The sequence below is a fragment of the Falco cherrug genome, unplaced genomic scaffold (assembly GCF_023634085.1).
Source record: "Falco cherrug isolate bFalChe1 unplaced genomic scaffold, bFalChe1.pri scaffold_44, whole genome shotgun sequence".
In the NCBI taxonomy this organism is placed as follows: domain Eukaryota; kingdom Metazoa; phylum Chordata; class Aves; order Falconiformes; family Falconidae; genus Falco; species Falco cherrug.
The window spans coordinates 618-27,588 of record NW_026599484.1 but is presented as its reverse complement, the minus strand read 5'-3'; the positions used below and the strand labels follow the sequence as shown (position 1 = coordinate 27,588).

The window sequence follows — 26,971 nt, the reverse complement described above, 5'->3', positions numbered from 1 at the left end:
CCTCGCCTGGCCCACCGGCTCCTGCATTGCCACTTTTGGGTGAGTCGTGGTCGGGCAGGAGAGCTTCCCAGCCGTGCCCACGCCATCCCGTGAAGACTGGCCTCTGCCTTGCGTGCAGAGCAGGCAGCTCGGTGGCAGGGAGGGAGGGATGGGGGATGTTTCCCCATCCTGCATCCCCTCGTCACCTTTTGGCCCCCAGAAGGGAAGGGCAAATACAGCTGCTCAGGCAGGACAGAGCGACCCAGGGCTTGGACAGCGCCTCTGTCCTGCCCCACGGGGCAGGGCTGTGCAGGCCCCCACCTTTGCCCAGGGCTGGGGGCAGCAGGGCCTGACGCTGTCTCTCCTCTCTTTCTGCAGCTCCCAGGCACTGAAGGAGCTGTGGGTGGCCACGCTGCTGGGGTAAGCCGGGGGGGGGGGGTGCTCCAGGAGAAGCTGGGCCCACGGGGGAACACAGCCCCCAGCTGGGGAAGGTGCCCCTGGGGCTGCAGGCAGCTCTCGCGCACAGCTGCCTGACAAGAGACAAGAGACGGCTTGGGGCTCACCCAGCTCTCTCCCTCTCCCTTCCCGGTGCACAGGACACCAGAAGGACGCACGGGAGCCCGCGTCACCCGCCTAACATCCATCAAGCTCCTGGAGAAGGAGCTGAGCCGCCGCCACGCCGTGAGTGTCTCTCTGCTCTGGGCCCTGTCCCCAAGCACTGCTCCTGCAGCCGAGCAGCAGACCCATGGCTGCTCACCTTCTTCCCCTCCTTCTCTCCCGCCCAGTGGAGGACAGTGCGCGCCAGGAGCCTGGAGAGGCTGATGGAGGCACAGGCAGAGGTGAGAATGGCTGCCTTGCACCCATCTCTGGCTGTGCTGGGATGTGCAGCCAGTGGGGTGACCATGTGCAGGAGGGCGGGGGTTCCCACAGTACCACTCCGCAGCAGAGGGGGTTGGGGAGACACCAGGAACGCTGGTACGTACTGGCTGGCTGGCGGAGCTGGGACGAAACCTGCCGCACGGGGCAGAGAGCCTGGGAGGCCAGAGGGTCCCAGCTCTGCCATGCTCAGGCTGCTGGTGCCGGGGGGCAGCTCGCCGCTGGCCCTTTCTGCTGCGGGGCTGCTCTCCAAGCGCAGCCCGATTCTTGGTTCTTGCAGGCTCATCCCAAGCAAGGGCCTGCGACGGCCCCATCTGCAAACGCAGGGGGACTTTGCCACGAGCCAGGTGAGTTTGGGAAAGAAAGGCAGCCTCCTGCAGTGGATTGAACTGTGCTCACTTGTCCCCTGAGTGTCGCCATGCAGGTTGGGCACCGCACGGGAGGACAGCACCTGGACTAGCAAGGACACCTGCTGGAGAGCGGCCGCTGCATGAGCTTCTGCAGGACACAGAGCCTCTGCGGCTGCCCACAGCTTGCAGGAGGGCAGGGCAAGGGCTGGGACAGGCTGTCCTGGTGGCACACCAGCTCTCGGCAGCCTCCAAGCCACAGCTGCTGGGCCAAAGCCACGGTTCCAGCTGCTGGCTCCCTGCCTGTCCTGCCGCACTACACAGCATCGCGCTGCGGGCAGGACAGAGCAGGGCAGGGCAGGCTCTGGGACCGCTGGCCTGGGGCTCTCCGTTGATGGCGTCTTACTCTGTTTTCCTTTGCAGCAGGAGGGAGCAGCAGCAGCAGCAGGAGGAGGATGGGGCTGCCCTGGCCCTTTGCTCTACGGCGCACCCCGGCCGCTGCCCAGGCACCAGGGCAGGCGGGCTCCGGCTGCAGCAGGGCGCTCTTTGGGCAGCCCCTGGCAGCCCTCTGTGGGGAGGACAACACGCTGCCCCGGCCCATCCAGGTAAGCCAGCCTGGACACGGGGTCCCCAGCCCCCCACTCAGTCCACAGGCAGCGTCCCCTGGCTCCAGGTACTGGGGAATTGGGCTCTCTGCCCATGGCTCACGCTTCTCTGCTCCCAGCCCCTTTGCAGGAGGACAGAGCCCAGCCTGGGGAAGAGCGCTGGCCATGGCCACCGCTGCTGCAGGGCAGCTCCTCAGCCAAGCCACTGTCCTGCATCTCTTGCAGGAGCTGCTGGCTGTCCTGCACCAGGAAGGACCGACGACGGAGGGGATATTCCGCAGAGCTGCCGGCGGCACAGAACTTCGGCAGCTACGCGAGGCCCTGGACCGCGGCACGGAAGTCGATGTGGGAAGCCAGCCTGCACTGCTGCTGGCCGTCATCTTGAAGGTGAGCGCTTCTGAGCTGCAGCTGGAGGAGCTCCTGGCTGGCCTGCAGCGTTCAAAGGCTCACCTGCAGCCCTTGGCATTGCAGGAATTCCTGCGAAGCATCCCCACCAAGCTCCTCGTCATCGACCTCTACGAGGACTGGATGGCAGCCATGGAGAGGGCCAGCAAGCAGGCCAAGGTGGAGGAGCTGAAAGCGTAAGTGTGGGCAGCCGCCGGCCTGTTGAGCAGGGACCGGGAGAGTTCTGGGACCTGCCTGCAAAGGCATGGGTTCCTCAGAAAGCTGTCTTTTCGGGCAGCTGCAAAGCTGTGCAACACGGCTGCTGGCTCCCACCCGCCTGGGGCCAGCTGCAGGGACGGCTGTGGGCACCCTCTGCTTCATCAGCCTTGTCTTCCTCTTCCCTCAGGGTGGCTGACAAGTTGCCTGTGGCCAATCTCCTCCTCCTGAAGCGGCTGATGGCCCTGCTGCAGCACATCGGCCACAACGCAGCCACCAGCAGAATGAGCTGCAGCAACCTGGCCATCTGCATCGGGCCCAACCTGCTGAGCCCACCCAACGAGGACCTGCTCCCGCTGCAGGCCATGCTGGCAGTGACCGAGAAGGTACGCCCTACCCAGCAGCCGGCTGCTGCCTTCCCGGCCCATCGGAGCTTGGCTGTTGAGAGGTCCCTGGCTGCCTCCTCCCTTGAGCCAGGGCTGGTGGGCTGGGTGCCTGGAAGAGCAACCCCCAGCCGCAGCCACCTGCGCAGACAAAGGGTCAGCAGTGGGAAAGGCTGCTTGACATGTCTGCAGGCACCTGGCTTGAGACCAAGGCTTTCATGTCTGCAGGTGAACGTGCTGGTGGAGTTCCTCATTGAAAACTGCGGGGACATCTTTGGGGGGGAGGTGGCCGGCCTGTCCCCTCCATCAGCCGAGGAGGTGCCAGCACCCATGGACAGGCGCACAGGTAGGAGGAGGGGCTGAGGCTTGTCACAGACACTGGGGCTCGGGATGCCAGAAACCTCAACGTTGAGGAGACAAGCGGTGTAGGGCTTGGCTGGGCTTTGCTTGAGATGTTCTTGACTTCCAAGAAGTCGCGCTGCTGCACGTGCTTTTGCTTTCCAGAGCTGCAGTGCGAAGAGCAAAGTGGCCCTGCAGGCACAGCAGACACCCAGCGTCCGGCAGAAGCCTTTCTGGATGCAGACGCCTCTCTGCTGGACATCGACAGAGGAGCTGGGGGAGACACAGGGGCAGGGCCCAAAGCGGCAGAGGTACGGCAGCTCCACAGACACTGGGACAACATGTCTCAAGTGGGACAGTAATTTCCCAGGAGGCCAAGCAGCCGCTGGGCCTCCTCCTGGCAGCCGCTCTCTTGTGCCTTTGGGGCTCCTCCTCTCCCCCCAGCGTGGTACGTGTTAAGGAAAACTGGAAAGGCTGTTTCTGGAATGCATTTCATGAAGTATGATCTGCTTCATCAAACAAAACATACCTACAAAACACCCACAAAAGGACAGAAGGGAGTAGCTGTCACCTTGAGAGGGCTTTTGCTCAGATCCTATTCCATCGCAGCTTCATCAAGTCTAGGCTGCAGTGGCTGGACTGTGCAAAATGTGCATGATGCAAACCAGCATCTCCTCTGTAGAGCTAAGATGGCAATTTGGCAGTCAGGCCCTCACTACCCCAGGCCCTTACTTGCCACCCGTTACCTCCCACGTTTCTGGTTTAGGCACCTCCAGATTTGCCTCCAGCCACCCCCGAGGGCACAGCAGAGTCCCCGGCATGCCTGCAACAACTGACCAGCCTGCCCCAGGAAACCAGGTAGGAAGAGCTCCCCTTGCCTGACCTGAGAGCTCACTGCAGGGGCTTGGGGCTTTCCCCCTCTCATCACGCTGTGGGGTGGAAAGTTTTTCAGGATCCCACCAGGAGAAGGAAAACTCGAGACAAAGAAAGAGAAAAGAAATCTGGGCAGAGGAGAGGGACAGCACAGCAAAAATAAAACGGAGAAGAGAGGAAATGACTTTGCGGGCCCAAACCTGAGAAAATTCAGGACGGTGCAGCACGTCAGGAAGGCCAGGTGCGTACCAGGCGCTGCTGCCCATCTTTCCCGAGTCTGAACACGGCCCTAAGTCAGCCCAGCTGGCTGGCAAGGGCCGGCGAGGGCTGGTGCTGAGCAGGGTTTGGGATGAGCCCCACGGCAGCTCCCCAGGGGCTCCCCATCGAGCCCTGCTGCGTGGCACAGGGGCACTGTCAGCATCCCTGCGCACGCACAGCTCCCTAGGGAGGTCACCCCTGGGGAGAAGGCCCCTAGTGGAGGCCAGCAAGAGCTCTCCCTTCTGGGCCATGAGGAATTCCTCAGAAACAGTGTCCTCCAAAGAAGGGGGAACCAAATCCTGCCTCTTCCTGCCTCTGGGGGCTTAGCAGAGCTTTCTGACTCTGTCGTTGCAGGTGCTGACTGACTTTCACCGGCTGAACCGCTGTGACTCCTGGGCCCTCGCAGCTGGTGTTGACAATAAAAGAATCTTTTCCCTCTCCTGACCGTGTCTGCCATCGTGTCTTCCGGAGTGGGGAGCTCTTGTGCTGGGAAGGACCCTCGGGGAGGAGTTTGGGATCATCCCTTGCCCCAGCACCCTTTCCAGCGGGCATCGGGGCTGAGTTGAGGAGCTTTAGGAGGAAAAGCAAAGCACAGAGCCACACAGGAGGGTGGGGTTGGAAGGGACCCGTGGAGGTCCTCTGGGCCAAGCCCTCTGCTCCAGCACGCTCATCTAGAGCAGGTTGCAGAGAACTGTGTGCCCTTGGCCTTTGAAGATCTGCAAGGACAGAGAGCCCACAACCTCCTCGGACAACCTTTGCCAGCATGGGACCACTCTGGGGGGGAACATTTGCCATTTCAATCTCTTCTTTCACTGTACCACATTCCAGAACAGCCATGACATGACCAGCTCAGGCTTGAAACCAAGTGCTGTGGCCGGCCTTCAGGGCCAGCAGGGACTGGGGGCCAGAGGGGAAGTGTTTTAGGGACGGATCGTGGGGGCCGGAGGGAGGGTTTGAGGGACGGACGCCGAGGAAGGCCTCATCCCTGCAGAGATGGCTCGGGCCCAGGGCCTGTCTTAAGGTTCAGTCTTAGTGTTAGGGCTTAAGGTTATATCTTAGGGTTAAGTCTTAGGCTTCATTCTTAGGGTTAGGTTTTAAGGTTAAGTCTTCAGGTTAAGTCTTAAAATTTATCTTAGGGATAAGTCTTTGGGTTAAGTCTTAATATTTAAGTGTTAAGGTTAAGTCTTTAGGTCAAGTCTTAAGGTTAAGTCTTAAAGTTAACTCTTAAGTTTAAGACTTATGGATTGAGTCTTGGGGTTAACTATAAAGTTTAATGCTTAAGTTTAAGTCTTAGGGTTAACCCTTAAGAGTTAAGTCTTGGGGATAAGTCTTAGGGATAACTCTTTGGGTTAAGTCTTAAAATTTAAGTCTTAGGGTTATGACTTTAGGGTCAAGTTTTAAGGTTATGTCTTAGGCTTAATTCTCAGGGTTAAGTCTTAAGGTTGAGCCTTAAGTTTAAGTCATAAGGTTAAGTCTTAGGGTGAAGTCTTAGGGTTAAATCATGAGTGTAAATCTTAAGGTTAAGTTTTAAGGTTAAATCTTTAAGGTTAAGTCTTGGGGTTAAGTCTTAATGGTACATCTTAAAGTTAAGTCTTAGCGAATGCTTAATAGTCTTAGGGTTAAATCTCAGGGTTAAGTCTCAAGGTAAAGTGTCAACGTTAAGTATCAGGGTTAAGTCGTAACGTTGTCTCTTAAGGTTCAATCTTAGTGTTAAGTCTTAAGGTTATATCTTAGGGTTAAACGTTAGGGTTCAGTCTTAGGGTTAAGTTTTAAGGTGAAGTCTTTATGTTAAGCCTTAGGGTTAAGTCTTAAAATTTAAGTCTTAAGCTTAAGTCTTAGGGTTAAGTTTTAGGGTTATGTCTTAATGTTATGTCTTAAATTTAAGTCTTAATTTTAAGTCTTAGGGCTAAGCCTTATGGTTGTCTTAAGTTCAAGTCTTATGTATTGAGCCTTAGAGTTAAGTCTACATCTTAATTCTTAAGTTTAAGTCTTTGAGTTAACTCCTAGAGTTAAGTCTTAGAGTTAAGTCTTGGGCATAAGTCTTAGGATTAAGTTTTAAGATTAAGTCTTAGGGTTAAGTCTCAGTGTTAAGTCAGAGGGATGAGTGGTGAATTAATCTTAAAATTTAAGTCTTAGGGTTATGACTTAGGGTTAAGTCTTAAGGTTAAGTCTTAGCGTTAATTCTGAGGGTTAAGTCCTAAAGTTAAGTCTTAAGGTTGAGCCTTAAGTTTAAGTCATAGGGTTAAGTTTTTAGTGTAAATCTTAAGGTTACGTTTTAAGGTTAAGTCTTAGGGTTAAGTCTTGAGGTTAAGTCTTAATGGTACGTCTTAAAGTTAAGTCTTAGCATTAAGACAGGGTTAAACCTCAGGGTTAAATCGCAAGGTAAAGTCTCAAGGTTAAGTCTCAGGGTTAAGTCGTCAGGTTGTTTCTTAGGGTTCAGTCTTAGGGTTAAGTTTTAAAGTTAAACTATAGGTTAAGTCTTAGGGTTAAGTTTTAAGGTGAAGTCTCAGGATTATGTCTTAGGGTTAAGTCTAGAGTTAAGTCTTAATGTTCTAAGGTGAAGTCTTTGTGTTAAGTCTCAGGGTTAAGTCTTAAATTTAAGTCTTAAGCTTAAGTCTTAGGGTTAAGTTTTAGGGTTACGTCTTAATGTTATGTCTTAAATTTAAGTCTTAATTTTAAGTCTTAGGGCTAAGTCTTATGGTTGTCTTAAGTTCACGTCTTATGTATTGAGACTTAGAGTTAAGTCTAAATTTTAATTCTTAAGTTTAAGTCTTAGAGTAAACTCCTAGTGTTAAGTCTTAGAGTTAAGTCTTGGGCATAAGTCTTAGGATTAAGTTTTAAGATTAAGTCTTAGGGTTAAGTCTCAGTGTTAAGTCAGAGGGATGAGTGGTGAATTAATCTTAAAATTTAAGTCTTAGGGTTATGACTTAGGGTTAAGTCTTAAGGTTAAGTCTTAGCGTTAATTCTGAGGGTTAAGTCCTAAAGTCAAGTCTTAAGGTTGAGCCTTAAGTTTAAGTCATAGGGTTAAGTCTTAGGGTTCAGTCTTAGGGTTAAGTTTTAAAGTTAAACTTTAGGTTAAGTCTTAGGGTTAAGTCTCAAGATTGTGTCTTAGGGTTAAGTCTAGAGTTAAGTCTTAATGTTCTAAGGCGAAGTCTTAGGGTTAAGTCTTAAATTTAAGTCTTAAGGTTAAGTCTTAAGTTTACATCTTATAGACTGAGTCTTAGGGTTAAATCTGAATTTTAAGTCTTAGGGTTAAGTATTAAGGGTAAGTCTGAGGTTTAAGTCTCAGGGTTAAGTCTTAGGATTTAAGTCTTAAGTTTAAGTGTTAAATTTAAGTCTTAATGTTAAGCCTTAGGGTGTAAGTCTTAACATTAACTTTTAAATTTAAGTCTTAAGGTTAAGTCCCAAGTTTAAATCTTAAGGTTAAGTCTTAGGGTTAATGTTAGGGTTAACTCTCAGGGTTAAACCTTAAGGTTGAGTCTTAAGTCTTAGAGATAGGTCTTAGGCTTAAGGCATAGGCTTACGTCATAGGGTTAAGTCTTAAGGTTATGTCTTAAAATTCAGACTTAGGGTTAGGTCATACCTAACATAGGGTTAGGTAATGACTAGAAATTCAAAAACAGCCATGCTATTGCCCATGTTCCAGAAACACGTCTGTTCTGGCTGTTGCAAAGGCCCCAGCAATGTCCATAACTTACAGCCAATTAAATTCTTCTGTAAAAATTGTGTTAGGTTCCAATGAAGAATTAACGGGTCGTATGAAAAATGGTAAACAGCTTCTGAAGTGCTGCTTCTTTGTGTCTTGCAGATGAGTAATACTGCAGCATCACACTGAGGCCAATAAGGTGCTCCCCTTCCATCTTCCCAAGCTGGGAACTACTCTCTACAGGATAGTATCAAAGTATACGCACATTTTAAAGTTAGGATAAACACTCTGAATTATTAACAATTAATGTTTTGCTCATATTACAGCAGTTATCCAGCTAGAGAGCACAGTGTAAGGTTTACAACCACTATTTCACAAGAAAGTACATCTAAACATACCTTAATAAGCTGGGCCAGAGAAAGAGATGCGGAAGAGTCGCCAATCTATTCAGAAAAATTAAACACATGTTCAAGTTCTGCATACAATCAGAACATAGCAAGAGTTCACCCCTACTGCTGTATGAAAGCCTGCGCTATAGCCTCTGAGCATCACTGAAAGAGCCACCTCCAAGCCAGTGGAATTTGTATTTGTTCAAAACAAAGTCAAACCTTAAACAGCTTTACGTAGGCCTACGTTGTTAATGGGAAGAAACTAAAGTAACCAACCCCTCTTGAGATCAATCTATCGCTCAGGATACCTCAGAGGGGGACCCTTGCCAAATGCTCACAACTGCTTAAAAGACGGAGGGTTAAGGAAGCTGTCCATTTTCAGCTCAAAAGGATCTAAAAAAAATATTTCCGTTTATTTGAGAAGGAAGTGTCTCTACAGGAAACATTGCCAGTGCAGTTTATAAATTAATCAGTTAATAGCTCAACATTTTCTAAATGCACACAGGCACGGTTCATGAGCGCAGCATAGTTTTTGCGCTGTCTTTCATTTACTTTCATTAGACCCCAAGTTCATGAATTTCTAGGTTAAGTTATCCTAAGAGCTTACAAAGTGATCAGATCCCGTGACCTAGAGCTCGTGTAATGCCTCACACCATTCGAGTGAAGAAAAAGCAGTTATACTTACAGATGAAAACCAAACACCACCACAAAGTAATGTTTGTACTATGAGGGCTATTTTGAAATGCATTGTTGCACGTAGCATTCCACCCAAGGGCCAAATGGAGATCTAGGCCATCACTAGTCAAGTATCTCCTCGCGTTACTTATTCATGTCTTAGCAGCAGAACGACAGTGTTTTCTGAACTGAAGAAAAATGCTGCCCCTTTTCCAAATGTAAATTCAAAGTGGTGGTGTACTGAAGGGTGGCACCAAGTTCAGTGGTGCAAACCTTGAACCTGCAAACTCTAAAAATGAGCCCACATTATCTGTACAACACACAGTCATACAAGAAATGTTCTAGCCTATTCAGTACGAAATGCAATGCGTTACTAGGCACAAATACCACTGCTCACATTAGCACCGTGCAAAAGTTGGCATTGCTCAGTTTTCACTATGCTGAATCAAATACATTGGATTTACAGCATACACTGTGTTTCACTGGAAAGTATGTTTTTATATATATATTACAAATATTATATATAAAACATTTATATTTTATATATATAAAAGAATTAGTACAAGGCTACATTTCTTAGGCTTAGGTGCAGCATGCAGAAAAAAGTTTCAGCTTGTGTTTTTACATACCTCTTTTGATGTTCTACTCGCTGGCTCAGTTTGACTTCTAGAAGAAGAAAGAAAGATGATCAGAACTTAAAATAAAGCACTCGTAACCAACATAAAGCCGTGAAAACAGTTTATAAAACCTGAGCACCAAAACACTGTGTTCCGATAGTCTTATGAATATGGAAATTTATTTCTATACATAAAGTGTGCTCTCCTGGTACATTCAGTGCAACTGAAATAAAACCCCAAATCCCATTCCTTCTTTGTCCCCAATTACTCTAAGATACAGAATACAGCAGTGCAAGAAGAAGTCCTCACATATTTTCTTTCTTCTCTCTAAGTCTCAAAACGATGAAGACTGTGCTACACTTTTCTGTTCTTAAATAGTCAGCCATCCAAATATGAAGGCACCTTCAGGCAATCTGTATAGCCCCACTATCACAAACAGGTACCAGATAGAGCACTTTGGTTTCTACACTCCCCTGACAAAACAAGAACAGGTGTCTGTAGAAAAGTGCTTCTTTGTGGAGGCCCAAGCACTGTGTTCAGGTACCCACCATCCTCTAGCCTAAAGTGACTACCAATAGCAGTAGAAACATCACCTGAAAGCAGTTCCAAGGATTTTCTGTGGTCGAGGAGGCCTGTGTTAAAAAAATAAGGAAAAAAGCCTGGATTACCAGAATTTGCTTTAAGATCATCTTGAACATGCTACAATATTTTAGGAAACACTTATGGCACACAAGCCCTTGCCGAGATTCCACATACTCATTGGTCTGTACCTGCATGCTACTCATGAATCACACATGCAACCGTCCATCAGTTAACAAACAATTCATACATCATCCAAAGCGTCCCACGAGCAGAGGCAACCCAAAGGCTGCGGTGCAAGTCCTGCACAAATAGAAAGGCTCATACTTCCTGCCACTGCTACACCACCACCAGGCTCGCAAGTACAGCCACGTACCTCCTGAACATGAGGAAGTGCGAGGAAACGCTTTAGATTACCACACCATGGTTTCTCCATCCACTTGCCTTGAGGAAGATACTACAAGGTGACTAACGCATTTCTGAAGGCCTCTCCACCGTGACACCATGCGTTCATCATTCCCAAACACTAACGACTCTACCAGTTGTTTCCACAATGTTTCCAGCTGAAGGAAGAGAAAGCTAACCTGCCCGATCCATTTGCAACTTTAGGAGAGCAGCGGCATACATCCCTGATCCCCACGGGCAGGTATTTCTTGGATCTTTGATGCTAGGGGCACCTAGCCTCTCATTTTAGGGCAGCATTCCAACACCAGGAGAGGGTGCCATCCAACCAGAAACCGAGGCGATATTGACAAGACAGCACTAAGCATCCCCATCTAAATTAACCCCCCAAACCAGGCCATGTTTAGAAGCACAGTGCTGTGGCATCCAGAAAGCCTTGGCAGCGCCTGAAAGCACTGCAACACCTACTGCAGTAATATGCCCAAAGCTTACAGGAGAGCCACATAAATTCAGGGGGTTTTGCTTGCAGATGCTTCATGGGTACTAGGATGACGCGGTACTGTTTGTTTGAGACACGCTGTAACTCGCCAGTACACTTTATGTATTGAGAACTAACATTAGAAAGACATGGCAAAACCACAAGTCAATAACATCTACTAATGGTGGAGGAGAGGTCTGTCTTGAAGAAGCCTTGAAAACATGACCATTCAAACCATGCTGATGCAGCTGATACAGAACTGGACTGGACGAATACATCGATGACAGCGATAATGCTGTAGTCAGGCTTACATTTGAGTATCTGCAATTGTAATCAGATTCTCTGTCCTCCATAAATCTGAGGAATACAGCAGTAATACCTGGAGCACAGAGAGCAGCTTAGGCTGAAAACAAACTTAGAAAGGTAACTACTAACATTTGGGAATGTGCTCAACTGCTTTCTGAGCTTCAGGTTTGGAAAAGATCAACTGTTCCTTCACCGTCCTGGCACAAAAGGCAATACGCTTTAGGATGTTGTTCTTTTTCTCTTGCCCGACATAGACATTGTCTTTAGGAATCTAATAGGAAGCACTTAAGAATGAAACTTCTTGTTTGCATGGTTTGCCAGCTGGCCACTCTCAGTCCTTCCTCTGGAGACAGCATGCAGCCCACACACACACACCCCCCTTTGGGGTGTAAGAATACCCTGCCCCCCTCCCCCAGACAAAGGAAGCAGTCAAACACGGAGACTCGGACTGCTGGCAGATGGGAACAAATCACCGGTTCACACTGCAATGTGTCTCTCCGTTTACTCTAAAAGCACTAAAAGCAAAAGCATACAATAAGGAATCTCTCTGCATAGAGAAACAGGATGGAGAACTTGACTCTCAGAAAAACCAAGCCCAAGAACAAACCCAATTCAAACGTCTGAACAGTTACCACTGTTGGAGCTTGAATGCCACGTCCCAGCAGGCTGAAAAATCTAAGTCTGCTTTGGGACAGACACCTTCAAATCTGCCCTGTCACAACACAATTTAACAGCAGCTTTAACAAGAAAGATACAACCTGAATGCCTCCGTAAACTAACCGCCACAAAGAAGGTGAACGCACTGAAACCCCTCCCAAAGAACACAACGTGTTATGGCTACTTACCCAAGGTCTGTTTTGCCGGTAGCTTTAACTCCTCTGACGGGGACTCCCCTAACAGTTACCGATGAGTTCCCCGGAATCAGGGCATTATCATCTGTGTATTCTGGAAACAACATCAATACAGAGAAAGCATCAGTCAGTTTGTAAGAGTGATATTGACATGTCGTGACGTAGCACTTCAGGGAATCCCTTTACAGATACAAACCCAACATTTTACACACAGCGTCATGCTTTTATCGTCTCAGGTTACCTTTCCAGAAATCTTCAGGTCTGATAGTCAAACACAAGCAGCAAAATCTTTTCCATTTTTTTGGAATCGTTTCAATGCCAACAGCAAAATGGTCTCTAAAGTCACTAAAGCAGAGTCTGCTAAAGCATGAGGTTCTTTCCTGATCTCACTTACATTGCTTTTGCTCCTGTTAGCTTACAAAACCCTAGAACATGTCTCTATAACAGCGAGCACGGAAGAGGACACCCCCACCCTGCCTCCCACCTTTTCAAACACATCCCAACCATCCATTTTGCCTTCCCACCATCTTCAAAGAGAGTCCACCATCTCTTTCTTTTTTTTTCCCCCAGTGATGTTTAAAATCCTGTTTACTTTAAGCTTCTATTAGCGTTGCTGCTATTAAGAGATTTCCGTGATCACGCGGCCCCGAAAAATCTGAACAAGTTGGCCATCTTCACTCAAGGTTCACTGAAGGGTCTTTCCAAGATCACGTCACCATTTAGTCAGGACTCCTGCACCAAGTTATAAAACCCACGACCGTATCTCCACAGGGAAGATCTCCGAGAACCCCCTTTAGGCAGAACATCCTGGCCGAGTTCTTTCCTTCATCTTCTGAAGGTGACTTTAAGCACGTAGAGGCTGTTCAATAAAAACGGAAATTCACGGTTATGTGTAAAACCCCAAAATCTCGCATACATGTGTATGACACTGAAATGTATTCCTTAGCTTTGCTCTGACAACCACTGGGGGATTTTTGCCTTTTCACAGGGAAGACACCCTTACAGAAGTTCCACTAAGTATCTGTGTCACAACCTGTACATCTGCCTCTACCTGCATGTCTATCTCTACCGCCGTATGACACGCGATCCCGTAACACCCCCAAGACCCCTAACACCGTGCTGTTAAGTCTCCTCACAGATACTCTCCTGAACATACTTTACCTATCTGCAGGTAAACAGCGTGCTTAGGTCCAACCACTTGAAAGGCTAGGGCCAAAGTTACAGTTACCGCAGCAGACATGTTATTCTGTTTAAGTTTTAATACATCAAACAGGAAGAGGGAAAAAACCTATGAGTACACATTGTAAAGAAAAGACTGTTGTGAGAATGTCACAGAACCACAGGAAAAAAAAAAGAAAAAAACCAAAACAAAACACCCGATAAAATTTGAATGTTTAAGGAATGGCAACGGTTTCCAAGTCTTTTTATTTCTGTCATATCCCAAAGTCTTTAATCACATGCAAGCTTTGCCAGATGGTAGATTACCAAACTGAAACAGCACGCTAAGTAATACGAAACCATTACCGTCTCTGAGAATCAAGCACCATTTCTGAGATTCAAAAGAACTTAGGGCTTCTCGAAGAACATTTCTAGGTATATTCACCATAAGTGATCTGCCATAAAACTTCAGTATTGCCCTGACACCGTTTAACACGCAGTACCAGGAAAAAAATGCACCGTTTGAAAGAAACGAAGAAATGATGCTCAATAACATCTGAATGAAAATGTCTTTGGTGTAGCAAAGAAGCTGTATTAGCAAGAAATGCCAAGTATACTTGAGACAGAACACCCGTCTACAAGATGGCTTTCCAGGGTCTGCATAGATTCTCACTCACAGATACACTCTTGATCCAAAACGTTGCTACTGAGCAGTTTCTGCAGCAGCCAAGCGCCACTTTGGCAATGCGGTGGAGTAAAAGTAGTTGAAGACAAATTTCAGTCACCAAACCCACTTTTTTCCCCTTCCAATTAGCCATCCACTCCTTTTCTATCACGTTCAGCCTTCTCTGCCGGGTTTCAAAGAAATCTGGCAGGTTTGTGATTACAAGGCATTGTCCCACATTTCCTTATCGTTTTACCTAGAAGGGTTCCCAGAAACCAAACCTCTTCCACGCGCGGTGCCGCACATCGACCCCGTACGCTGCTGTGCCTGGCTGCGCACACAGCCCTCACGCCAGCTGCCAGCGCACAACCACGGAAGAGCAGCTCTGAGGCCCCAGCACGAGTCACCGCTGCCGGCCGCGGCCCAATCGCCTCACTGGCCACCTGCGCCACCGCCAGCCGGCCGGTCCCCGCATCCCGCGCCCGCCGCCCCCACGCGCCTTCCATGGTCTAGGCGTTGGTGACCTGCAGGTCGCAGTGAGTCGCCTTCAGCCTCTCGCGGCCTGATCTGGCGCCTGAGGTCCTGTCACCGCCAGGCTTTCAATACCTGCTCTCCCCTCCTGTCACCCCCCAGGCTGTCCCCAACAGCTGTCCTCTCCTGTACCCCCCCCCCCAGGCCTGTCCCCACCTACTGTCCCCTCCTGTCACCCTCCAGGCTGCCATTGCCTGCTGTCCCCTCCTGTCACCCCCGGGCTGTCACTACCTGGTGGCATAAGCTACATAAGATAACAAGACAATAAGAAAAAAAAAAACCAAACCGAAAACCTGCTTTGGTGAACACCAAAACACCCATGACTTTCTCAGGCTCTTCACTACCCCACATGTGAGTCAAGGGACAGGGTCTCCCACAGGCTCTTTTGCGGGCACTTCCTGAAGACACCCCCACCCCCCAACCCCCACCCCACCCTGCTTTTCTACAAGTGCACAAAGAGGTTAAGAAGAGTTTCATGTCTAAGTTAAAGGAGGCAGTTTCTGAAATTAGCTTAGGTGAAAAAAGCAAGGTGGTGTATTCATGGATTTTCTCCTCTGCAAAGCCATGAAGAAAACATGAACCGCACTCCCCAAAGGCAAAGGAGCAAACTGAGGGAGAGCAGCTCACTGGCGCCTTTCAGAGCTTCAACAGTCTGGAGAAACGGGAAAAAAACCCATGCAAAATAAAGAGCAGCCAAGATGCACTTTTATAAAATGCACATTGGGGCCTGTTCCAGATCTCAGAATGACTTTCAGTATTGCTTTGCATGACTATTAGACCAAGGCCTAAAGTGGCGTGATAGCTTCTGCTTGCCCGGGCACGGTAAGATCACTCAAACGAGCGACAAGGTAACAAGTAAACACCAGAGGCAATAGCGGAGCTTACCGTTTCCCTCCACTGGTGACCAGCTGTACATAAACCAGCTTAACCAGCCTCCCTAAGGGTGGCTCTAAAGTCGCTGAAAAGGAAAAAAAAGAAGGTAAGTGCTTAGCCTGAAATGCAAAGGCACCATCTTGGCTCCCAGGCAGGTGGCACAGATGGCCCAACAGGGTCATGTGCCCACCTTCCAGGGAAGATAAAAAAAGCGCAGGACGTCTTAGTGGGGTGGGTTTGTTGCATCCTTTCCGTTTGCTGAAAGCCTGAGGAAGGATGTATTCCACGGTAGGACCGGTGGCACTTTAGACCTGAGGTTAAAAAAGTGCTGCACTTCAGTGACGCTCCCCAAGCTGCTTTCACCACCAAACAGAAAAAGATTTGCTTTCTCCAGTATGGTGGGAATGATACCATAAAGTCGGTCAGGGAGAAAAACCCTCTAAGACTTGCTTGCAAGTTTCAGAAGGCCGGCATTCTTTATGGCAGTGCTGGGAGCACGGGGGAATGTTTCCTCTGAGCGTGCTCACCCAGTTCCTCGAGGGTACGCACTATGGACAGCAGAGCACTTGCACACTCATAGAGCATTACACATGCATTTTCAGTCAGGCACGGGATGGGTTACAAGTTGCTTGCTTTAATGCAAACGAGCACACACACTCAGACAGCACTGCTGAGGTTTTTTACTAGCTCCCCGTGCTCCCCAAGCGGGGCCTTGCCCTCTCTCGGGGGGCTATCTGAGTCAGAGGTCACAATCTCCCCCCACAACAATTACCTTTGTCCGAATTCCAACCAACATTCTGCGGATCGCAGCACTCTTATCGGCTTGTCTCCTCCTGCGACCACAACGTCCTCACCCAGAGGCTCTTTCTGCATCACTGAAGAGAACGCCGATCTTTTCCCCATCCATTCTTTGTTCCCCATCCTTCTCAAGGCTGACTCCCTGCATGAGAGGTCCCTTAATTCGTCACTTCTAACAGCTTTAGAGAGTCAGCTTGGCCTAACCTTTGTGCGCAGGTGTGTTTAACGTAGAGCTACACAGCAAATCAGAGCGTGGTAACCGGGGAGCTCAGACATCTTGTCCCTTTGCCGAGCCAGCAGCCTTCCCTTAACAGAATCCCTGGACATAAACGTATACACAGTGGAATCTATACAGTGGCATCAAACGTCCCGCCAGACACCACAACCTCTGTCCCTGGCATGGCCCAACTGCCCAGCACCACCAGACCACTCTGGCCCAAACACCATAAGGCAATGGTTCCCACCTGACAACAGCAAGTCGAGGAACATTTTTTTTTTTTTCCTAAATAGAGAGAGTTTTACTTCGTATGCTGCCGACTACATCAAATTCTGTTTTGCTGGCTGACTGGATAGACAGCAAAGCTGAACTCCACATCAAATATAATCAAATCTATCAAGTATATCACATAATGGAATATATCAAATGCAGTTTCTTATATTGCAATAAAAGAAAATAGCATGCAATATGATAAAAGGAACCAGTGGCAGTTACTGTGAGCGATATGATAAAAGAGCAACAGGAGCGAAGCATCCATTTGTTATCCCAAAGTGTTAACGTGACTAAGGAAAGGAGACATCACCAATTAACACCCCAACAACACCCAGGCCCACCCTTCGGCTGGGAGCCCCCTTGCAGCCAGTGCCAGGAGTCCCTCGGGAGCTGGGAAATTCCCCTGGAGAAGGTACCAGGAAGGAATTCTCTTGCTGCTTCCCACCGTGCATGGTAGCCATGTGAGGCACAGCACAAGAGTTCTGCTCCCTGCTTTCTCTGGTGAGAAAATTGACACAGCACTTTTGAACTCATGGCCTGGGAAACCATGAACCAAAAAACATGGCCTGGGGAAGTGCAGGGCTGCTCCCCTGGAGAGGGTTCCAGAAGGAATTTTATTGCTACTTCTCACCATGTCCTTGCAGCCACGTCAGGCACAGCAGAGAAGTTGTGCACCCTGCTCTCTGTGGGGAGAAACTGGACACCTTTACACTGGCAATAATGCACAGCCCAAAAAACTCACCTTGACAAAGTGCAGCCCTGCTCCCCTGGAGAAGGTGGCAGGAAGGAATTCTCTTGCTGCTTCTCACCCTGCCCTGGCAGCCATGTCAGGCACAGCACAAATGTTCTGCTCCCTGCTTTCTGTGGTCAGAAAATGGACCCCTCACCTTTGAAATTGCGCAGAGCCCAAAAACCTCACCTTGGCAAACTGCAGCACTGCTCCCCTGGAGAAGGTGGCAGGAAGGAATTCTCTTGCTGCTTCTCACCCTGCCCTGGCAGCCATGTCAGGCACAGCACAAAAGTGCTGCTCCCTGCTTTCCGTGGTGAGCAAAAATTAATCCCTCAGCGGTGCAGTCGTTAAGATCCAAAAAAAGTCCCTTTGGCAAAGTACAGCACTCCTCCCATAAAGAAGGTTCCAGGAAGGAATTCTCTTGCTGTTCTCACCCTGCCCTGGCAGCCATGTGAGGCACAGCACAAAAGTTCACCTCCCTACTTCCTGTGGTGAGAAATTTGACCCAAACATTTTGCACTCATGCAGAACCAGTGCTCACTTTGTGAAAGGGCAGCACTGCTCCCCTGGAGAAGGGGCCAGGAAGGAATCCTCTTGCTGTTTCTCACCCTGCCCTGGCACCCATGTGAGGAACAGCACAGCACAAAAGTTCTGCTCCCTGCTTTCTGTGGTGAGCAAAATTGACCCTTCAGAGCTGCAGACCTTAAGAGCCAAAAAAAAATACATCTTGGGAAAGGGCAGCACTGTTCCCCTGGAGCAGGTGCCAGGAAGGAATTTTCTTGCTGTTTCTCACTCTGTCCTTGCAGCCATGTGAGGCACAGCACAAATGTTCTGCTCCCTAATAGCTGTGTTCTGAAAATGAACCCCTCACATTTGCAATCGTATAGAGCCAAAAAACCCCTCACCTTGACAAGTGCAGCACTGCTCCCCTGGAGAAGGTTCCAGGAAGAAACTCACTTGCTGTTTCTCACCGTGCCCTGGCCGCCATGTGAGGCACAGCAGAAAAGTGCTGCTCCCTGCTTTCTAAAGTTGGCAAAATTGACCGTTTATAGTTCTACTCATGTAGAGACAGGACTTTCTTATTCAAAAGCAAAACCCAAAAAGCCACGTAGCCGTGGGAAACCCTTTATCCTTCCGTGTGGCTGGTGACTTCCCATGGCTCTTCCGCAAGGCAGGAGAAACAACCATGAATTTGGAAGCCCACGTAAATTCAAGTACACTTAGTCCTCTGACAGTCACTACTTATGGGCCAGCAGTCCTCTCACCCCTCCACAGATCTGCCTCTTAGTCCTCTAGCAGTCATCCTCCATGGAGGGACCACAAGTCCTCCATACCTACCTACCAACTCACCAGAAATGAGTCAGACCACACCAGAAGTGACACTGCCTGACCTGCAGGAGATATACTAGGCCTGTAACGATGGTTTCAAGACAGAAAAAAACACCACCGTCCACCAGCACAGCAGAAAAACAACCAGAAGAAACTTGGTACACAAACCAGAGGCCCCCATGCAAACCCTACAAAGGCAAAATAGCTGAAAAAAGGCACTCTCCACACAAAAAAAAATATCACCACACAGAACACATGATAAAAATGCCATAACCCCAGGAACACAGGGCCAACAAACACAGGTTCTGTCCATAACAATAACACACTTTGACACTAACTCGCCTGACCTCTGGCACACCATAACCTTGTTGCCCCCAAACCACAGCACACTGTAGCCCTAAGGCAACACAAAATGGAACGCAAAGTCCCTGAAGATCTCCGCCAGGGCAAAAGCAAAGCACAGAGCCACACGGGAGGGTGGGGTTGGAAGGGACCCGTGGAGGTCCTCTGGGCCAAGCCCTCTGCTCCATCACGCTCACCTAGAGCAGGTCGCAGAGAAATGTGTGCCCTTGGCCTTTGAAGATCTCCAAGGACAGAGGCTGCACACCCTCCTTGGACAACCTCTGCCAGCATTTGACCGCTCTGGGGGGGAAAATTTGCCATTTCTATCTCTCATTTCACTGTACCACATTCCAGAACAGCCATGACATTACAAGCTCAGGCTTGAAAGCCAGTGCTGTGGCTGGCCTGAAATTCTGTCCCCGTATTTTTCATCCACTGGTAGCTAAAGGAGGACAAACAAGGATTTCTTTCAAAGGAGAACTTCTCTTTTCCTCTGTCCTACTTCTCTACCAGTGATCTGGATTCTGAGTGCTGTGCCACTGTCCTAATGGCCTGGAGAGGGATACTTCTTGTAGGACAGGGAGGAGGTGACAGTGGAGATCATCAGGCTGGGGAAGCTGAAGGAAAACGCAAGCAACTGGAGTTGCCTGGAGCAAGAGTGGCCAGCTTCAGAGCTAGGTCACCTCGTGTCCTCAGCTCCCATGCAGGAGCTGAACCACACACATGGACTGCAAAGCAGTGTGGCCCATAGAAAAAAATCTGCTTTTGGCTCGGGATCGCCCAGGGGCATTTAACTGCAATTCCGCCCTTGTCAGCAGGAAGGAAACATGCCCTGCAAGCACACACTGAGGCATGACACCTTCACCGGGGCTAAAGGGTACCTCAGGAGACCAACATGGGACCCCCCAGGGGCACCTGGATTGCTGGCTGGAGGACGGGTAGGTCAAAGGACCCTGATGGGAGCCCTGCAGGCTCCATACATTGGACCAACGGGCACCTTCCCTTGTCACACAGAGCATCCTCTCGGATGCTCTGGACAGTTTCTGGTAGATCTCTGGAGAAGAGCTTCCCCCCAGCCCTCTCCCATGGGCTTGCTCACCCCCGGTGCCCTTCCCAAGCACAGCCCCAGCAGGTGGATGCAACCGGCGTTGCAGGGAAGAGCAAGCAGCAGGCACACAGTCAGCACTGCAGGAAAGCTGGGACCCCAGACACCCACCCAGCCTCCCCAATCCCAGCCTGGCCCACAAGAGTGCCTTTATATCCCTTTCCCAGAAGTGCTGAATTCCCCTTCCAGCATTAGCCACTGGACCCACGCTGCTTCTTGCTGCAGTGTACAACAGCCAGCAGAGAACTTGCTACATGTCTCTGATGTCCTGCATTTTTCCTGAAAAGGGCGGGTGTGTAACTCTCTGCATCGCTTCTATTTGAAGCAAGGCATTGCTTAGGGTCAACAGTGAAACCAGCCACGGGCAATCAAAAGCTGGCTACGGGTCCCTTCTTTGCCATGGTCATGGCCTACCCCACAAACTCGCCCCTGGCCGTGTTGGCCACCGGCTGGGTGAAGGTCATGGCTAACAGGGCAGGGGCTCCTGGGTGGTGCTCATCCAGCCCTGATCGCCAAGGGTGAAGCCTTAACACCCAGGTGGGATAAAGCCTTCCCAAGCAAGGGTGGTGCTCCAGGGGCACCACAATTCCTGCCGAAGCTCACCACACCTTTCATTTCCCTGTGGCGCCTGGCAGGACCCGAGCGGCTCTTTACTGCTGCTAGTCCCCCCGTCTTTTGGTAAAAATGGAAGTTTTTCCTCCCGGTGGGCCTGCTCCAATTCCAGCGCCTTGGGGCCTGAGGCCTAGCACGGCCTGTGTGCCAGAGGCCTTCCAACGGCTAGGCCGGCCTCCACCAAGAGGAGTCTGCCTCTAGCCACAATGGTCATCTCTAGGAAAAACAGCTTCTTTTATTGAGCGGGACCCTGTCAAAAAGCCAGGTGAAAGCGCTGGCCGCAGGCGCAGGGAGGTGGCCCTTGCCCCCTGCCCTGTCCTGCTCGGGGCTCCCCCGGGCAAGGCAGGGCCGGCCATACTGGAGAGGGCCCCAGCCCCGCCCCCGCAGGCCCCGCCCACTTTCCGTTGGGCTCAGACCGTTGGTCACGGGGAGCCCACGGCCACCACAGGCAGCAGGGCAGAGCTGTGCTGGCACGCAGCGGCGCTGGCAGGAGGCAGCCTCTGGCCCAGCAGCGCTGCCACAGCACCAGCACCCCGCTTCCCAGCCTCCCCGTCGCCGGCTGGGCCCCCTCCTCGCTGCACGGCCAGGGCCCTCCTCTCCCGGGCAGGATGGGCCAGGCCAGCTGCTGCTGCAGCTCCAGGTGGGCTCCCCCAGGGCTCGGGGACACGCGGGCACAGCTGGGCCACGCAGCACTGACGTTGCTCATGCCCGCCGCTCTCTGCTCTGCAGGGAGGCTCTCAGCGACGCCGAGCCGGTGCTGAGCGCAGACGTGCGGCTGACCCGGGGCCGCAAGAGGAGCGAGAGGCGCCTGCTCCTCCTCCACAAGGAACTGGTGGTCGCCAAGTTGCGGTAAGACCCTCAGAGCCCAGATCCTTCCCCCCAGCCCCGGCCCAGGGACACCCTGGCACCAGCCCCAGGCCCCGGCCCCTCGGTGCTGGAGGCACCAACGTCCGTCCCAAGGGCAGGTGGGGGACAGGGCTCTGCGCGTGGGGACCCAGCCCAAGGAGCCCCCCTCCAGCTCAGGGCCGGCTTCTGCTCTCTGCAGACATGGCACCAGCCTGCGCCCACAGCTCTGCCTGGCCCTGGACCAGCTGTGGGTGCTCAGCAGCGGGAAGGAGGCTGCGGGGCAGGAGGGACAGGAGGAGGAGGAGCAAGGCACCGATGAGGACAGCACCTCTGTCATCCTCGCCTGGCCCACCGGCTCCTGCATTGCCACTTTTGGGTGAGTCGTGGTCGGGCAGGAGAGCTTCCCAGCCGTGCCCACGCCATCCCGTGAAGACTGGCCTCTGCCTTGCGTGCAGAGCCTGGGCAGGGAGCAGGCAGCTCGGTGGCAGGGAGGGAGGGATGGGGGATGCTTCCCCATCCTGCATCCCCTCGTCACCTTTTGGCCCCCAGAAGGGAAGGGCAAATACAGCTGCTCAGGCAGGACAGAGCAACCCAGGGCTTTGACAGCGCCTCTGTCCTGCCCCACGGGGCAGGGCTGTGCAGGCCCCCACCTTTGCCCAGGGCTGGGGGCAGCAGGGCCTGACGCTGTCTCTCCTCTCTTTCTGCAGCTCCCAGGCACTGAAGGAGCTGTGGGTGGCCACGCTGCTGGGGTAAGACGGGGGGGGGGGTGCTCCAGGAGAAGCTGGGCCCACGGGGGAACACAGCCCCCAGCTGGGGAAGGTGCCCCTGGGGCTGCAGGCAGCTCTCACGCACAGCTGCCTGACAAGAGACAAGAGACGGCTTGGGGCTCACCCAGCTCTCTCCCTCTCCCTTCCCGGTGCACAGGACACCAGAAGGACGCACGGGAGCCCGCGTCACCCGCCTAACATCCATCAAGCTCCTGGAGAAGGAGCTGAGCCGCCGCCACGCCGTGAGTGTCTCTCTGCTCTGGGCCCTGTCCCCAAGCACTGCTCCTGCAGCCGAGCAGCAGACCCATGGCTGCTCACCTTCTTCCCCTCCTTCTCTCCCGCCCAGTGGAGGACAGTGCGCGCCAGGAGCCTGGAGAGGCTGATGGAGGCACAGGCAGAGGTGAGAATGGCTGCCTTGCACCCATCTCTGGCTGTGCTGGGATGTGCAGCCAGTGGGGTGACCATGTGCAGGAGGGCGGGGGTTCCCACAGTACCACTCCGCAGCAGAGGGGGTTGGGGAGACACCAGGAACGCTGGTACGTACTGGCTGGCTGGCGGAGCTGGGACGAAACCTGCCGCACGGGGCAGAGAGCCTGGGAGGCCAGAGGGTCCCAGCTCTGCCATGCTCAGGCTGCTGGTGCCGGGGGGCAACTCGCCGCTGGCCCTTTCTGCTGCGGGGCTGCTCTCCAAGCGCAGCCCGATTCTTGGTTCTTGCAGGCTCATCCCAAGCAAGGGCCTGCGACGGCCCCATCTGCAAACGCAGGGGGACTTTGCCACGAGCCAGGTGAGTTTGGGAAAGAAAGGCAGCCTCCTGCAGTGGATTGAACTGTGCTCACTTGTCCCCTGAGTGTCGCCATGCAGGTTGGGCACCGCACGGGAGGACAGCACCTGGACTAGCAAGGACACCTGCTGGAGAGCGGCCGCTGCATGAGCTTCTGCAGGACACAGAGCCTCTGCGGCTGCCCACAGCTTGCAGGAGGGCAGGGCAAGGGCTGGGACAGGCTGTCCTGGTGGCACACCAGCTCTCGGCAGCCTCCAAGCCACAGCTGCTGGGCCAAAGCCACGGTTCCAGCTGCTGGCTCCCTGCCTGTCCTGCCGCACTACACAGCATCGCGCTGCGGGCAGGACAGAGCAGGGCAGGGCAGGCTCTGGGACCGCTGGCCTGGGGCTCTCCGTTGATGGCGTCTTAATCTGTTTTCCTTTGCAGCAGGAGGGAGCAGCAGCAGCAGCAGGAGGAGGATGGGGCTGCCCTGGCCCTTTGCTCTACGGCGCACCCCGGCCGCTGCCCAGGCACCAGGGCAGGCGGGCTCCGGCTGCAGCAGGGCGCTCTTTGGGCAGCCCCTGGCAGCCCTCTGTGGGGAGGACAACACGCTGCCCCGGCCCATCCAGGTAAGCCAGCCTGGACACGGGGTCCCCAGCCCCCCACTCAGTCCACAGGCAGCGTCCCCTGGCTCCAGGTACTGGGGAATTGGGCTCTCTGCCCATGGCTCACGCTTCTCTGCTCCCAGCCCCTTTGCAGGAGGACAGAGCCCAGCCTGGGGAAGAGCGCTGGCCATGGCCACCGCTGCTGCAGGGCAGCTCCTCAGCCAAGCCACTGTCCTGCATCTCTTGCAGGAGCTGCTGGCTGTCCTGCACCAGGAAGGACCGACGACGGAGGGGATATTCCGCAGAGCTGCCGGCGGCACAGAACTTCGGCAGCTACGCGAGGCCCTGGACCGCGGCACGGAAGTCGATGTGGGAAGCCAGCCTGCACTGCTGCTGGCCGTCATCTTGAAGGTGAGCGCTTCTGAGCTGCAGCTGGAGGAGCTCCTGGCTGGCCTGCAGCGTTCAAAGGCTCACCTGCAGCCCTTGGCATTGCAGGAATTCCTGCGAAGCATCCCCACCAAGCTCCTCGTCATCGACCTCTACGAGGACTGGATGGCAGCCATGGAGAGGGCCAGCAAGCAGGCCAAGGTGGAGGAGCTGAAAGCGTAAGTGTGGGCAGCCGCCGGCCTGTTGAGCAGGGACCGGGAGAGTTCTGGGACCTGCCTGCAAAGGCATGGGTTCCTCAGAAAGCTGTCTTTTCGGGCAGCTGCAAAGCTGTGCAACACGGCTGCTGGCTCCCACCCGCCTGGGGCCAGCTGCAGGGACGGCTGTGGGCACCCTCTGCTTCATCAGCCTTGTCTTCCTCTTCCCTCAGGGTGGCTGACAAGTTGCCTGTGGCCAATCTCCTCCTCCTGAAGCGGCTGATGGCCCTGCTGCAGCACATCGGCCACAACGCAGCCACCAGCAGAATGAGCTGCAGCAACCTGGCCATCTGCATCGGGCCCAACCTGCTGAGCCCACCCAACGAGGACCTGCTCCCGCTGCAGGCCATGCTGGCAGTGACCGAGAAGGTACGCCCTACCCAGCAGCCGGCTGCTGCCTTCCCGGCCCATCGGAGCTTGGCTGTTGAGAGGTCCCTGGCTGCCTCCTCCCTTGAGCCAGGGCTGGTGGGCTGGGTGCCTGGAAGAGCAACCCCCAGCCGCAGCCACCTGCGCAGACAAAGGGTCAGCAGTGGGAAAGGCTGCTTGACATGTCTGCAGGCACCTGGCTTGAGACCAAGGCTTTCATGTCTGCAGGTGAACGTGCTGGTGGAGTTCCTCATTGAAAACTGCGGGGACATCTTTGGGGGGGAGGTGGCCGGCCTCTCCCCTCCATCAGCCGAGGAGGTGCCAGCACCCATGGACAGGCGCACAGGTAGGAGGAGGGGCTGAGGCTTGTCACAGACACTGGGGCTCGGGATGCCAGAAACCTCAACGTTGAGGAGACAAGCGGTGTAGGGCTTGGCTGGGCTTTGCTTGAGATGTACTTGACTTCCAAGAAGTCACGCTGCTGCACGTGCTTTTGCTTTCCAGAGCTGCAGTGCGAAGAGCAAAGTGGCCCTGCAGGCACAGCAGACACCCAGCGTCCGGCAGAAGCCTTTCTGGATGCAGACGCCTCTCTGCTGGACATCGACAGAGGAGCTGGGGGAGACACAGGGGCAGGGCCCAAAGCGGCAGAGGTACGGCAGCTCCACAGACACTGGGACAACATGTCTCAAGTGGGACAGTAATTTCCCAGGAGGCCAAGCAGCCGCTGGGCCTCCTCCTGGCAGCCGCTCTCTTGTGCCTTTGGGGCTCCTCCTCTCCCCCCAGCGTGGTACGTGTTAAGGAAAACTGGAAAGGCTGTTTCTGGAATGCATTTCATGAAGTATGATCTGCTTCATCAAACAAAACATACCTACAAAACACCCACAAAAGGACAGAAGGGAGTAGCTGTCACCTTGAGAGGGCTTTTGCTCAGATCCTATTCCATCGCAGCTTCATCAAGTCTAGGCTGCAGTGGCTGGACTGTGCAAAATGTGCATGATGCAAACCAGCATCTCCTCTGTAGAGCTAAGATGGCAATTTGGCAGTCAGGCCCTCACTACCCCAGGCCCTTACTTGCCACCCGTTACCTCCCACGTTTCTGGTTTAGGCACCTCCAGATTTGCCTCCAGCCACCCCCGAGGGCACGGCAGAGTCCCCGGCATGCCTGCAACAACTGACCAGCCTGCCCCAGGAAACCAGGTAGGAAGAGCTCCCCTTGCCTGACCTGAGAGCTCACTGCAGGGGCTTGGGGCTTTCCCCCTCTCATCACGCTGTGGGATGGAAAGTTTTTCAGGATCCCACCAGGAAAAGGAAAACTCGAGACAAAGAAAGAGAAAAGAAATCTGGGCAGAGGAGAGGGACAGCACAGCAAAAATAAAACGGAGAAGAGAGGAAATGACTTTGCGGGCCCAAACCTGAGAAAATTCAGGAAGGTGCAGCACGTCAGGAAGGCCAGGTGCGTACCAGGCGCTGCTGCCCATCTTTCCCGAGTCTGAACACGGCCCTAAGTCAGCCCAGCTGGCTGGCAAGGGCCGGCGAGGGCTGGTGCTGAGCAGGGTTTGGGATGAGCCCCACGGCAGCTCCCCAGGGGCTCCCCATCGAGCCCTGCTGCGTGGCACAGGGGCACTGTCAGCATCCCTGCGCACGCACAGCTCCCTAGGGAGGTCACCCCTGGGGAGAAGGCCCCTAGTGGAGGCCAGCAAGAGCTCTCCCTTCTGGGCCATGAGGAATTCCTCAGAAACAGTGTCCTCCAAAGAAGGGGGAACCAAATCCTGCCTCTTCCTGCCTCTGGGGGCTTAGCAGAGCTTTCTGACTCTGTCGTTGCAGGTGCTGACTGACTTTCACCGGCTGAACCGCTGTGACTCCTGGGCCCTCGCAGCTGGTGTTGACAATAAAAGAATCTTTTCCCTCTCCTGACCGTGTCTGCCATCGTGTCTTCCGGAGTGGGGAGCTCTTGTGCTGGGAAGGACCCTCGGGGAGGAGTTTGGGATCATCCCTTGCCCCAGCACCCTTTCCAGCGGGCATCGGGGCTGAGTTGAGGAGCTTTAGGAGGAAAAGCAAAGCACAGAGCCACACAGGAGGGTGGGGTTGGAAGGGACCCGTGGAGGTCCTCTGGGCCAAGCCCTCTGCTCCAGCACGCTCATCTAGAGCAGG

The 26,971-nt window shown here is 52.8% G+C and overlaps 2 protein-coding genes across 2 annotated transcripts; both read left to right on the top strand.

Moving 5' to 3' along the window:
• The first annotated feature begins 1,657 nt into the window (after nucleotides 1-1,657).
• LOC129735166 (T-cell activation Rho GTPase-activating protein-like) lies at nucleotides 1,658-21,688 on the top strand. The gene is made up of 6 exons (XM_055700526.1): nucleotides 1,658-1,807; nucleotides 2,033-2,194; nucleotides 2,279-2,388; nucleotides 2,598-2,733; nucleotides 19,937-19,995; nucleotides 21,565-21,688. Exons 1-6 carry the CDS (start codon nucleotides 1,658-1,660, stop codon nucleotides 21,686-21,688), a joined length of 741 nt encoding a protein of 246 aa, XP_055556501.1.
• Nucleotides 21,689-23,687: 1,999 nt separating this feature from the next.
• Nucleotides 23,688-24,763, top strand: LOC129735179 (T-cell activation Rho GTPase-activating protein-like; the record flags this gene model as incomplete). The annotated part of the gene is made up of 4 exons (XM_055700537.1): nucleotides 23,688-23,837; nucleotides 24,063-24,224; nucleotides 24,309-24,418; nucleotides 24,628-24,763. Coding segments are annotated over exons 1-4 (558 nt in total), but the record flags the coding sequence as incomplete, so codon positions are not given.
• Nucleotides 24,764-26,971: the final 2,208 nt, after the last annotated feature.

What these genes read in the sequence shown, in the direction of transcription:
- LOC129735166 (XM_055700526.1), top strand. Translation starts at nt 1,658, where the DNA reads ATGGGGCTGCCCTGGCCCTTTGCTCTACGGCGCACCCCGGCCGCTGCC. An exon ending in AAGGTGGAGGAGCTGAAAGC is followed by an intron (nt 2,389 to 2,597) that starts GTAAGTGTGGGC and finishes CTCTTCCCTCAG; the next exon opens with GGTGGCTGACAAGTTGCCTG. An exon ending in TCTGCATCGGGCCCAACCTG is followed by an intron (nt 2,734 to 19,936) that starts CTGAGCCCACCC and finishes CCTTGTCAGCAG; the next exon opens with GAAGGAAACATGCCCTGCAA.